Genomic DNA, 14,838 nt, shown 5'->3' on the forward strand with positions numbered 1-14,838 from the left:
GCTCAATTCCTGGGGTGCTGTCTGCATGGAGTTTGTATGTTCTCCATGTGCTCATGTGGGTTTCCTCCAGGCCCACTGGTTTTATCCCACAGTCCCACAGTGAGAGTAGGGTCCCAGTTGCTTCTCTGCCTCCCGTCCAGTGTTTGATCACTGGATCAATGCCACATCAGCATTGTGAATTACAGCCTGACAAAAAAAGAAATTGGAACTTTTGTCTGACTGGGCTCTGTAGCGCCTGGCAGAGGTTGCGGAAGACGATGCAGTCCAGCTTCAGGAGAAGTGGGGTACGTCTCCCCCTCCACTCTCCACCGCCTGGCTCATCCCGTTCCTGGTGATGTGTTCGTTCCCCCCACCCCAGACAAAGCAGAGAACCATTCCCTCCGTTTTCCGCCCTCAGTCCAAAGACAACCTGGTAGGTTAAATTGCTCTTGTGAAAATTCCTATAGCTAGTCTTTATTATGGCTGTGTATACTATATGAGGACACTACTGGGAGTTCAGGACAGCTCTCAGCTGTCCGACCTGATCAGGAGGTCACAGAGGACACCAGATGCCAGAGCTAGATGAGACAGACAGAGCCATGTCATCTCCCCTGAAGCGTGCAGTCTGGCTTTTGGCTAAAGCACTTATACTTGTTGTGCGCTGTGAAGCTCAGTGGGTGAGAGACAGCAGCTGAAATCCTGGAACGTGCTACACAGGATTTGTCTGTCACAAATATTACATCTGAAATACACATCCTCAGATGGATTCACGCGCATGATTTATAAATCAGGGAAAGCTGGAGTCTCATACTGCGAACACCTGCACAAGCCAGTGACACAGGATATATAAGCAAACAAGAATGCAAGCAATAACATTTAGGCAACCTTTAATAAATAGATGATTTATTCTTTGTGCAATCATGAACACGTACTAATGCTAGATCGGGGAGGTTTGTCATTGTGGCAGGACACCTCACAAATGTCTACTGTGTCAGAATGGCCTGCTACTGGCAAAACCCGAGTCATGTGGCCCAACTCAGAGCGAAACTAAGAAAGAATGAAAACAAGAGGTCTTTCAGTTCAACTAACCCATTTTCTAGTTAGTAGCTAATTGATCCAAAGATCTCAACCAGCTGTTTCTTGGTGGAAACCAGCGTATCAGCTTCAATAGCATAGCTGGGCAGCTTGTGCCACAATCTTGTAATTCTTTAAGTAAAGAAGTGCCTCCTGCTTTCAGTTTTAAATCTACTTCCCTTCAATTTCCACTTGTGAATCCTGGTTTGTGTTTCATTGTTCATTCTGAGGAAGACCGCTGGGATGACTTGGTCAGAGCCCCTTCTAGTCTTCTCTGAGCAGGCCCTTCAGCCCACTTGTGTCCTCTGGTGCGTGTTGCAAGGCTACGGCTCAAAGCCTGGCAGAGGGCCTTACCTGCTCCGTACACCACGGAGTAGACGATCCGCTTGGCCTGCTCCCTGTCCTCCGGCTTCAGCTTGCCTTCAGGAAGCCCCTTCCTGCAATCACAGGGAAACCTCAGCAGTTCACCTTCACAGAGGCAGTCAGGAAGAATGGCTCTCCACGCGACGGACATCAACCGTTCTCCTAAACGATATACCTCGTTTTCAAAACAGGCCTGCTCAGATCCCGATTGTTTCAAAACTCTTTATAAGTTTTTTTCAGAAACACCCTGGGATTTTTAATGACCACAGAGAGTCAGGACCTCGGTTTTATGTCTCATCTGAAGGATGGTGCCATTTTTACAGTATAGTGTCCCCGTCACTATACTTGGGCATTAGGACCCACATGGACCGCAGGGTGAGCGCCCCCTACTGACCCCACTAACACCTCTTCCAGCAGCAACCTTAGTTTTTCCCAGGAGTCTCCCATCCAGGTACTGACCAGGCTCACACCTGCTGAACTTCATGGGGCTGCCGGTTGTGAGCTGCAGGGTGATATGGCTGCTGGCGTGAGGTTATCGGAAAATCACCCACATCCCCCAGCTCTCCCAGAAAAAGGGGGGGACAGGGCAGGCTGCAATGCCTTTTCCAAAGGCTTCCTGTTGACCTTCACCTATCACACCAGTGAGGGCTGAGAGCTGGGCAATCACCATGACTTAGCACTCCCACGGCACGTGACCCTTCTCCGATTTCCATTAAATATTCACATTCTTCTCATCATATTTCTGAGACCCGGAAAGGAAATTATGCATTCTCAAAAAGAGCATGACAGCAAAGCTGAATGTGGGATTTAACATTCCTAGCTGATTCTGATTTTTTGTTTTGGACTCGGAGGGGGGAGGGGGTTGTTAGAAATACCCCCCCTTTATATTCAGAAATATAAAACTACTCCATCGTTTTAAAGATAAACAGAAGAGTATGCTTAATAGCATAGTCCCAGATTCTGAATTTTCCGTGTTTATTCCAGTTTATTCCATGAGCTGCAGCGACTACTAGTTGTTATCACAACCCTTCATGAAATTCTTTAAATGCTCCAACTATTTCCATACTCAGTCAACCAAACTGACAGTTTTCATTAACAGTTAATTAAAAGATCCCAGTAAACCCATAAGGTTGAATTGAAAGTTGTTTGTTCCTTATGTGCAATAATAGCAACATTGAACTAATCTAAAAAGAAACCACAGACTGCCCTGTGGGTTGCTGTTTTGTTGCAGCAAGTGGACACACGTAAAAGTTGCTGTTATCCATTTGTATTGTCACATTTGTATTGATTTTTCACAGGAATGGCAAAACTTCAGAACGCAGTTGTGATCTCACTTGCCATTATGTGCAGCGGGTGTGCAAGAAATTCTCTCTGAGTGCAACAAGATAAAACAGGAATCATTAAATTATCTCAAAGCCCTGTAAACGTTTCTGACAATGAAAATTCTCCACCTTCAAGCCCCTTAAAAAACATGACTGAAATACCTCATTAGTTAAGTTAAAGTACGCAATGTGGATAAGAGCACACCAGCACTGACAGGTGTGTTTTACATTAGTGCAGGTTTTCAGTCCTCCCAGTGCCTCTGGAAGCCCGGTTATGGCCGTTGTAAATGTGAAGGATCCTTCTGCTGCTGCAGTTTTCCCTCTGCACTCCTGGAACAAGTCGTGGGTCCTGCAGCGGCAGGAACAGGCCCCACGCGACCCGGTGGCCGTGCGGGAGCGCGGACAGAGCCTCACCTCCGGCCTCCGCGCAGAGACATCCAGACAGAGGCGCAGTCTGCGCCCGGAGGGGGAGCTGTAGCCTCACATCAGCGTCAGGCCCCCGCCCCCCGCCCGCGCACAGCGCCGGGGGAAGGGCAGGAGAGCTGCCCCGCCGCTGCGCGCACGGGGTGTGGGGGGTGAGCTTAAGGAGAATCGCCCTGCGCCACCCCTGCTGCTCGGGCCAGCCAGGCCTGCCCCACCTGGACTGGGCGCCAGCGCGAGCCGCGTCAGGGGCAAGCGGAGAGAGCACTTCCCCGCTGCGAGTGAGTGACTGGGTTGTCACATTCCTCACATTAACTTACAGAAATGAAAGTGTAATGTTGCTGAAGAGAGGAAGAGTACACATCAATGACCATGCGAGCTTCTAATAAGAAATGTGCTTTGGGTTTATACAGTAATAATAAGAACAACAGAGACTGCATATATTGTTTTGTTCAGGAGTCCCCTGAATGCAAATCTACAAACATTTACTGTAGGATAACGGCTTTGCTGCACTTAACACTACCTGTTAACAAGCACTTGACTTTTCTCCTGTAGGTATATTTCCCACAGAAAGGGAAGTCCGGACAATGTCACTGGGAGACACGGAGGGATGTTCTTACTGGTGAGGCGGTGGCGTTTTAAACACACAAAAATGGATTTCCTAACTTGCTGCTCCCTTTACCACAACCGCCCTAGAAGAACAGGCCTCTCATGAACTGTGGAAGTCTGGAACAAGCAGCCGATTGTGGTGTTGAAGCCCTTACCCTGGCTTCTCGAAAAGGCTGGATGGGAACCTCCAATCGGGACAGGAGGTACTTCTTTACACAAAGGGATGCAGGAGCGTGGAACAGGCTATGCAGCCCACGTTGTTGAAGTCGATACCCTGGCTTCTTTCGAGATCTGGCTGAGATTCCTGATTAGCTACTAATTGGGATGTGGGCTAAATGGATCCACATGGCCGCCTCTTGTACGTCAACCTCCTTATGTGGTGGAGTTCAGTCTCCCAGAAGGTGCCCCACGCGCACATAAACAAATGATCTGTACTCCCAGAGCTGATCTGTCACCTCAGTAATGCCACAGGAGAAGCAGACACTCCTTGAGACAGCTGAGCCCCTTGCTCTGGTGAAGCCAGCTTCTGTTTGCAAAAACTGCAATTAGTTTAAGTTAAAATAGTCATTTAAATTTATTTAAATTTAAAATCAGAACTTTGGAATGCTCATACTTAAATGCCTATATTTAGCTCCAAAATGGGTACAAACAACGCTTTGTTGCTGCTGTGTGTCCTACCTGGATACATAATACCATCTAGCAAAATCAATAAAATTAACTTCTACGTGGGGAAAAATGTGATTTTCAGCTTTTCTTCTGAAACATAACAAAAAGTTTTGAAGTTTGTGCAGGGGAAATTATATAATTGCAATCGTACAGAGGTTCAACAGACTATGGAGGTATACTCCAGCTGGACACATTTTTAAGTACTTAAGCCTTTCTAAATATCCTATTTCGCATCTAACAACTATAAACGCTGAGTTTTGGAGATATAATGTAAGTTCTCTGCATTGATGCTATGATAAAAATAAGTCTGAATAAGGACCGACTTCCTTATTCAAACCTGTATAATTGGAGTTGATCTGGCAGGCTCTAATTTCTTCTTATAATATGTCATCATGCTTTCATTTGTCACATAAGCTAGGTTGAATCAGTAAATGACAATTTGCAAAAAAAATGACACTAATTTAACATCATTCTATAAAAAAAATCTATTTTAAATAGCACTCGGATATAGTAAACACAAGTGAAGTGAAACAAAGCCATCAGTACCTGGATAGCACACCTGACCAAGATGTCTTCTCTAAAGCTGCACATTGTACCAGGAACTGGACATTTACGGAAACAAACAGTTCTTGACTGAAAACTGGAAATTGCTGGATTAGAGAATCCATGACAGGTTTTTTTTGAGAGGAGCGATTGGTTAAGTCCTTTGTGCAATGCAAGATTTAATTAGTATTAAAAATGGTTTTTGAGCTTAGTAATGAATACACTGAGAACAGAAGTGTAAGTAAGACAGATCTGAATGTGCTTTCAAGGACATTATGTCAAGAATATTTTTTCACTTCATCTTCAGGCAAAATCACTATCTGATTTTTGTTTCACACCAAGTTGTGAAACCAAGCAGATCCCCTCCAAAACGCGCCAGTAAAAACTCAAGAGTCCTTTGCAAATGGTTTATATTTAAAAGCTTATTTTTACACGGACAAGGCAGTTCTGAGTGACTCCCTGAGAACCTGTAAAGAGCCTTAGCTTCATTCTGAAAGGCTAGATCAGATAATGCTCTCATCTTATTTCAGAATGTCACTTGAAGGGCTGAAAATGGGTGCAATTACTGTTCTCTTTCATGTGGTTTGAAGTTCTTTATCCCTGAATAACCCAAATCAAACTGTAGGTGCTTTGTACAGCTCATATGGGTAAAATTATTATCTCACAAAAGCCAAACAGGTGACCTAAGCATTCAGTATGTGATCATGCACATCTCTTGGATTTGGAACAGTCAGATAGAATACAAAATGATAAAAATACAAAAATCTGCCAGCCAGAATGAGAAAAATCAAAATTCTGTACATGTATTTCTTTTTACTCATTTCCCTCCATTGAAATTATGACAGTCTTTTAATGTTGCCTAGGATTCAATCATAATTTCGAGAGGTGAAACACATATAGCATGAATTCCAGGATCGATTAACAGTGAAAGTAATTAAATTAAGTTTTCCAGACATACACATCACCTTGCTATTTCCAAGAGAAATAAGGAAGTGTTGAGCTGCCATTTTGTTTGTAAGACAATTCCTCAGCAGTCTTTAGTGCTTATTCAGTGATGAGAGCGCCACTGAGAGATGTCAAGTCATCAGTGAAGATGGACCTATGATTCCCACCCAGAAATCCTATGATGTAACTGAACCTCTATTTATTTTTTCCATGACTATATGAACCTACAGTAAACACAACATGACTATAACCGTTTCCATTTCCAAAAATCAATTTCCTTTTGTAAACATAACAAAAACCACAGATGAGGCAAAACCAATGTCTCATGTTTTAAATAAAAGCAGCTCATCTCCATTTACGTATATATTCAGCTCCCTCTCAATATGCGCAATCCTAAACGTCCTTCAGTCTGCAGAGAGAGAAGAAGAGTGCTGCTCTAGAAAATGCCTCTCTTCCCTCTCTGCCTCGCCTCTGAAGGACCTGTAGTATTGTCAGCCATGTCAGAAGTTTCCTACATCTGGCTAACAAAGCCTGATGAGGACGAGAAAAAAAAAACACAGGCTGCAGACATCCCAGACTGAATTCAATGGCTGTCTTTGCGATTGTCTCTATACCTTTCTGTGCTATAACTGTGATGACAACCACACAAATAAACCTAATTGCAATTAGCTCGCTTTTCACTTTAAAGTCTATTAATGACATGCAGCTAAGCAAGCTCATTAACTCCCTATTCCCAGTGATTGCCCAAAGCATTACATTTAACGGGGTAGCCCTTGTGAACTGACGATTCTGCACCTGTCTCCTACATGTAAAAGCTATGAACCACAATCCCTTTTTCACGCTCATCTGCAGTCTCCAGGTGTTTCAGAAACGCCCTGGATCGCCAGCTGATTTGTGCCAGATGGCACCAATGCTGTAGCTTGCCCAGCCTTTCCCCATCTGGAGAGACAGGCTCAGGTCCAGCATAGGTTATAGAGTAAAGTAAAACATTCACCTCACCGCACACCCCAGAGAGCGGACCTCAACCTGTCTCTCAAGACACACAATTAGCACAATGGGTCAGCAATCCAGCCAATCCCAAGAATGAAGGATAAGCACTAAAAACAGACTGCACAAACAAAAAGGCTCAGAAGGTCCCGCTTCTTACTTCACAGGGATCTTTGCTGCTGTAATTTCTGCAGGGGTGGTGGGAAGATTTAAGAAGATCGGTGAGTTAAAATGTGTCCTCTTATTACCAAAATACATACAGTATGCCAGTGCAAAATTCTTTTTTTTATGTTAGAGTCCTAGATTGTGAATGAATACAGCAATGCATACCTTCACAGATAAAAGAACGTTTCGGGATTTCCTTTGCTTGCAGTGTTAAGACTGACTTGCAATTACTGTGGTGACAATCCAGTCTGTCACATGTATGAACAATTTTTCTAGTTTCTAGATTTTCTAGTCTCTGCTCATGTGAGTAACACTGTGCTGACAGACAATTCCAATCTGCTGCTGACAGAAATGTGCCCTGTTTCTCGCTACCCAGTGTCTTAAACAATAGAAAGATACTTTAACCATTTTTAACTAAAGACAAGTCTTCCCCCATAGTGGGGCACTCTCAGACAAGCATCAAGTGTTTATTGCTGCTGTTCGATTCTATCTTACTGTGACAGTATCCCCATCAAGGAATTATGTTGCAATTTCCATATGAAGTTCTTAAATTGAATTAATGATTTTGCACAACAAGAGCTCATAACATATGTGACAATAATACAATACAGCAACAGTACAATACATGATACAATACAACATTTTGACATCTTTGTCAGTCAAGAATTTGGGAAGACACTTCTTCACACAAAGGGGTGTGGGAGTAGGGAACAAAATTCCTAGCCATGTCGTTGAATCTGATAATCTGGCTTCTTTCAAGAAAAGGCTTCTTCGCTTTGTGCAGGTTATTCTATAATTAATATGACTGCTCTAAATTTCTTAACAGATTTTTACTGTAAATTTATAATGTCATATTATGGCTACACTAAAAAAAGGCACTTTAAGATAGTGATCACTGTGGAAAAACTGAAAACAAAAAGGGACCAACTGATGTATTTTGAGGAATTGCAAAGTCCCGATGAGGCAAATTTTAGCCAGTTACGCTGAAGAGCATACTTTTGGAAGCAGCATGTAAACTTTCTGTGTGTTATAACATTTCTCAATGATTGTGACACCCTGACCATTAAAAAGAAGGAAAATTGAAAGCACTGGTAAGAGTTAAAGACTGTAAGACTCTGCTCCCAGCTTCTATTTAAAAAGACAATGTCAGGTCTGATGATCACACTGAAATATGCAGTGATGCAGGAGATGCCAACTGGGGCACCTATTTCTTTGTGGGTAAATGCCAACCAAAAGAAACACTGGTTAGGTGCCACTTATGATACAATGCTTCACAGCACACAGAATCATACAGCAAACAGTTCCGAACTCCCAGGAGCTACTGGGAATTTTTCAGGTACTCAGATGGAATTCTGAGTCATTTAATAAGCAGGCAAACTCGAGACACACAAAGAGTCTACTTGTGAGAAAAACAGACATGTTTGCATTGAGATACCATTTTTATCTTTGGAAGCAAGAGAAAGGGCAAATAGAATGTTGGAACATACAGTAAAGTTAAAATTGCAGAATTTAAATCGAGATATTGTAAAAGTTTAAAACAATGCACTTAGAAGACACTCCTTTAGAATACTGTGTACAATTTCATTTACCATAGTCTGCTCTGAGATCTGTGCAGAGAAAAGCAAGATATTCCTTATCTTATCTTATCCTAGGTTCAAAGGAATGTCCTACACTGACAGTCTAACAGAACTGAACCTTTCCAGTCTTCAACAGAGAAGACCACAAGGACCTGAGTCATGTATTCAAGATGCTCAATTATATGAACCAGGTTACACAAATGCAAACAATGGGGAACTGTGTATGAAAACAGGAGGTACCTATCTACACAAAGGGTTGTGGGAGTCTGCAGCAAGTCTGATCTCAAGAAATGGCTGGTTAAAATTCCTGTAGCAATTAGTTTCAGAAAAACCAAAACGACCTTGATTAGCTGAAAGGACTGCTCTCTATTGCAACCATTCATACATTATTAAGTAAATATGAAAAAAATGTTCAAGACTTTATAAATAACAAAAAGGAACAAAAATAAATGAGGGAGCTAGCCACACAAGCACAAGTTTATGAATGTATTCATGATTCCAGACTGAAAAAGATGTAATAGTAAAAGACTGGGTTTATGGCAAAAAGAATTGATCCTCGCTGCACCAAATAAATAATGCATTGGATCTCAAGAGACAAGACATTTCTCTGCAGCATGCATGCTGACTCAGCTCATCATGCTAAGCTCTTTAGATTACAAATATATGCTCTTCGTATTCATATATACAGTAATACAAGCATTTAAAGTATTTTGTAACTATAAGACTGTTGGAGGGTTCATATGTATCATGCATCATCATTATAGTGATAAAAGGAAAACAGCCTATGTCAAACCAGTGCAGTACAAATACATGCACTGTAATATGATTTTTGAACATGATGATAGTTTTTTTATTTTTATTTGTTTTGACATCCGAGTCTGAGCTGTGTGCTACATAGTTTCATGGTCATGACACTTTGAGGATCCCCCTGACAAGTGTTAAAAGGAGCAGTCAAAGAGTTCCCTTAACTGGGAATTGAGAGCTCAAAGGACAAATGTGCTGCATGCACTCAAATGAAGAATGATCATATTAAGAAACAAAGCCAAGAAACTACTTATCTGAGTTACAAAACTGCTTAACATAATTCAAATATTACGTACAATGTCTTAGAAACTTCACCTCCTTCCAATGATACACCATTTTGTTAATAATGCATGCAAATTAATTTTAATCAAACCCTGAGTGCTCAAGCTGCCTTTAATGGTTGCAAGAAACTGTGGGTAAAAAAAACTGCATCCATGGTGAAATATTTTTTATAGTTGCAATAACAGCAAAAACAGCAAAGAAAAATCAAAGACTAAAATGTGATGATTGCATAAGTATGCACACCTTTTACTATAGCAAATCTAAATTAGTTCAGGTGCATAAAGTAATTAGTTCAATGGCTTCAGTCTGGGTGTAATAATAGTGGATCGCATGAGCATAATTACCTGCTAATGAGGTAAGGTACAAAGTGAAATGGACAGTCTGAAATGTGCTTTTACTTAAAAATAAATAAATAAAATAAATTAGAATTTCCCACTTATCTTACTTTGCATACACTCCAATCTGAAATATCATGGCTCGCTGTAGTGACCCTTAAACAAGCTTTTGGACATACTGTATAAGATTTCTTCCATAGTCACTGGTTTAAGTCTGGTCTGTGTCTTATGTGGCTCTCTCTGTATTCTAGGTGAGCAACTGTAATGATCAAGTCACTCCAGTTCCTTTTATTTGTGCTTTATTTGGCTATTTTAGCAAAAAAATATGCTCACTTGATGAGCGAAGAAGTGTCTGTAGTGTTAAACACATACTGTACCAGTTTGTAAGAAAGGCAGACTGGTGGCATTGTGGTGAGCACTGCTACCTGAAATCATGAGTCCAGAGTTTGATTCAGCACTGGGGTGTCTTCTGTGTTCTCATTGCATGTTCAAAAGGGCTTTTTATTGGTGTCCTTAGATTTCTTTTCCACCTTCCAAAGGCTGGCCAGGTTGAAGGTGTCTCTAAAGTGTGCATGTCCTGTGATGGAGTTGTGTCCCTAACAGGGCGCCTCACCCTTGTGTGCTAAACTGCTGTGTCAGGCTCCTGGCTGATGCAACCCTGACCAGCAATTATTTGGATTTCAGTCGAAGCTACTCTGTAGGACAAGGCAGTGAAACAAAGACTCATTTAGCACAATATAAAGAGCTACACAAGAGCTAGTGAACTGCAGTGAAAAAGAAATGAAAGTAGTACTGGGAGGGTCAGAATGGGGAAAAGGGCCAGTATGGGCGTGTGTTCCTAGTTCTCAGGCTCAATCCAATGTTGAGTTCACCAGCAAGAGAAAGTGCTTGATTAATTAACAATAAGTCAGGGAGGCACGGTGGTGCAGAGGTTACTGTTGCTGCCTCACAGTGCTGGGGTCCTGGGTTCAAGAGGTGCTCTCTTCTCAGTAGTGTCCCAGATACTGCTTAAAAAGGATCTGCCAGTTTCAAGGTTACTGTTTTATTTACATTTGGCTGCAATTTGTCACCTGAAATCGTGAAAGTTTACAAATTAAAAGGGTAATGTTCAATGTTCAAAATTATCAAGGGTAAATGTTCAATGGAGGTCAGCAATATGAGTGTTTTTCAAGATGGTAACCTTTTCACATCAGGCTGGAAACAGAGTGCTGATTTCTAAGATGCTGGCCTTGGGTTATTGACAGGAAAGGGATTTGAGTGCTCTTGTAGTGGTAACAACAGTTGTCATAGTAACGTGGCTGTGTGCGTGCAGCTGCTAACTGTGTCAATTTCATCCTGAACTGACACCAGAGCCGTTTCTCTGAACCAGTCTGAGCAGGGCAGGCCCTGCAAGAGGAGGCAGAGTTTCTCGTTGTATAGACAGAGGTGGTTTGGCATTAGAAGGCATATTGCTTTTAAGACTTTGTGGCTGCTCCCATCAAACACACACGTACACACTAAGGATCAATGTGAGTGTACAAATTCTATAACCAAAAAAGAGAATAAAAATAATGCCATTGTGGGCTTCCATAATGGCAACTCTAGTCATTTTCTGCTTTTGCATCCGAATCCTCTATTTTCAAACTTTTTTGAATTATATAAAGACTTCCAAAAGAGTAAAGAGTCAAGACTTCCAAAGAGCAGTGGCAAACAATACAATATCAACATGAATAATTCTTCTTAACCATTTTTCCAGAAATCAGGACAGGTCACTTAAATTTTCATAAGGACTCTATACCCCTACCCCTATGTCTTGTCTAATCCTAATCCAAACCTAAGGCTGAGTGTTATAAATATTTATATAGCTGTAAGTATGTCTTTCAGAAAGCTGCAGTGTCAAAAACTAAAACTTTAAACTCTGCTTTAGATCAGGCAATTTTTCCTCTTCCGCATGCTTTTTTCTACACTGATTTGCAAGCTCTCATATGGAATAGCGACTCGCAGATGTCACAAAAAATGAGTTTGTGAAATTATCAGTCTTAACCAGGAACACGATGCAATGCCGACGCTTAACAGCAAAGTTAATGAACAAGCTATTAAAAAAAATTAGACTAGCGACCAATCAGCACAGAGTAAGTGAAAACACGTTTTTTTGTTTACCCTCGTTTAAGAGAAACAAATCCCTGCTTTAACCCTGAGCATTGTGGAACTGATAGCCAAGGGAAGAAACTTTGGTTTTGTAGTGCCGTTCCCTGGTTTATCTCATATTGAAGAACAAGTTTACTGTGCTTTATTCTACTTTACACTCTTTTTACTATAGTGGTTAACAGAGCTTTTATGATGGCTTCCTCATAGAGAGTAGCCAACAACACAGGTCCAGTTCTCCCCCAGTGTCTCTAATATCTGCTTCAGCACCTGGGAATCCCTGCAGGAAAAAAAGGTATTATAACCCCCGGCAATGCTGGTTTCCAGCTGGGGACTGGCGCGACAGAGGCAAAGTACCCGGGTTCAAGGATACAACAGCAGTGTCTGCAGCAGGCATTTTAACCCACAACCTGGCAGTCAGGAGCCCAAAGCCTAACACACTAAGGTCCGCTGCCATGGAAGAGCTCAAATATTAAGTAGACCAGCTTGCTGGCAGTTTTCAATGACCTCTTTTGCATACATCTGCTAGAAACGGCAGTCTCATGATAAACTCATTACACAGTCACAGGATGCCTTCCGAAAGGGAGAATGTGCTGTGCGAAGCACTCCACGCTGAAAAAGCTGTTTTAATTAAATATTAATACCCTTGTTGCCGAATCGTAACTGCCCTGGAGAGCTCCAGTTTCACCAGCCGAGCAAATCGGAAAGATGGGGGGGGGGGGGGACTGCCGACCAACAAAAGCAGAATTTCTCCCGTTTCCGTTACTTGTTGAAACAACATTCGGAGGTGATGAAACCGGACAGGCTGGATGGAGAAAATCATTCCCACAAACACACTAAACAAATCACACAAAAAGAAAAGGGGAGATGAACACTGTGACTTGCAATATTGCACAAAGCCCAACAATACCTTGGTCTCAGGCCGCTGAGGATGCCGACGGCCGACTAAGCGAGCTACAGGTGAGGCACGTGGGCAGCCCTGCAGAAATAAGGGGGCTGGTTCTCACACAGGCGTGCGGAGAGCACCTTCGGAGCAAGATGCTGGCAGGCGTGAGGCTAACCGCAGCTCCAGTCCAAAACCAAGTCCTTGTTTCCAGAGAACTGGACAGAGGACGGTTTGGCAAAGAGTGAGATAACCGAAGAGAACACCCAGCAAGAGAATGAGAGCAAATACGGTACCTAAGACAGAACCATGCTTCGGCACAAGGATCTAAAACGTCGAGTTCCCCCTCTTGTCTTCACAGCGTAAGAATGACTGTTTGTGAGAAGCACATGTCAATACTGACGTACTGCATGCACCGCCATGAGAATTTCAGAAGTTTAACTTTCATACCCTACATGGCATCCTAGAAAAAAACTAAAATGTCAAAGAAAGGAAATGCATCTAAAAAATGGGTCTGTGACCTTGTCTCATTGATGCGATGAAACATTCAACCACCCAGAAGAGGCTATTCTTTGATTATTATTAAACATAACTAAAAACTGAGTACTAGCGGCTTTTATTGTTATAGCCTTGGGACTAAACACTTTGGGATCCATAACATTCACAAAGGAGAGTAGGCTGCAGTGTCCTGTTTACTAACAATCAACCTTTTCTGACTCTGCCTTGGGACTGAAATAGATCTCAGCTTTCATATACTGGAACGCCTTGTAAAAAAACAACTGTCTGGTTCTTTAATTTGACTGCATTTACTTTTTATTTTTGCTTGACAGAGGACAAAAAAATGTTTTTTGGTAATTAAAGTACATTATTGATCAACAGCTCATTAACAACATAATTATGAGAACCTAGAAAGTGTTTAAGGAGCCTAACAGGCAGACAAACACAAAATCTTCCCAAAAGGTGAGATTGTGTGTGTGACTGTTCATGCATGGGTGATGTTCAGCTTTGTGAATCTGCACTTATGATTGATTAGATATTTATCTTATCATGATTTAGAAACAAAATGTTAGACAGGCAGGGTTGATCTTAGTTCTATACAGTGACTGAGCTGTGTGCAGCTCAGGTCAAAAGGCACAATTGAATTATTTCAAGGAGAATCAAATCAATTAAGCAAATTAAACTAATTTACTTGTACAAAACTGTTAAGTGTTATGGTTTCCCAAGGGGAAACATTAAATGAAAACTAAACCAGGGCAAAGTGGGTAAATTGCTCCAGTAAGTGGGTAGAACCTAAGATGTGATTATAAATTAGAGTTTGTTCGCAAATGACCTACCTAACTACATAAAGGATTCAAATAAGGCACAGGTTTGGCCACGATATCCAATACAACCCATACCCTTGTGAGCTTTTTGGACGTATGAACGTTTTGTAACATGTAGTCCCCTGCCCCCAGACCTCCTGGAAGACAGTGTGAAGGATCAAGGGGTCAACCACTGGTCCACACCGTGCACACACAGGGGATCTTACCACTGAGACGCCAGCGAGATGAAGACATCTCCTGCGGCCAGGGGCTCCTGGAAGACTCGGAGCAGCTCGGGGTCGGAGGACAGGTGAGCCAGGAGACGCAGCTCCACCTGGGAGAAATCTAAGCAACAGAAAAATCAAACGTCAGGAAGGCTTGGCTTGGTGGTGTTCAAGCTGTATTCAGGGCACCGTGATGGCATGTCAATTCATCAAGGCCCAGTGGGGAACACCCAAG

General features: G+C 42.2%; 1 protein-coding gene across 1 annotated transcript in view; it reads right to left on the reverse strand.

Annotated features, from left to right (window-relative positions):
* poln (polymerase (DNA directed) nu) overlaps positions 1-14,838 on the reverse strand; it is a 146,946-nt gene that overhangs the window by 34,382 nt on the left and 97,726 nt on the right. Inside the window, exons 19-20 of the mRNA XM_069194065.1 lie at positions 14,607-14,724; positions 1,408-1,490 (exon numbers count right to left, since the gene is read on the reverse strand). Of these exons, the coding sequence (XP_069050166.1) occupies positions 1,408-1,490; positions 14,607-14,724 (201 nt within the window). The remainder of the gene's footprint in view (positions 1-1,407; positions 1,491-14,606; positions 14,725-14,838) is intronic.

Source organism: Lepisosteus oculatus, chromosome 1 (assembly GCF_040954835.1).
Source record: "Lepisosteus oculatus isolate fLepOcu1 chromosome 1, fLepOcu1.hap2, whole genome shotgun sequence".
NCBI lineage: Eukaryota > Metazoa > Chordata > Actinopteri > Semionotiformes > Lepisosteidae > Lepisosteus > Lepisosteus oculatus.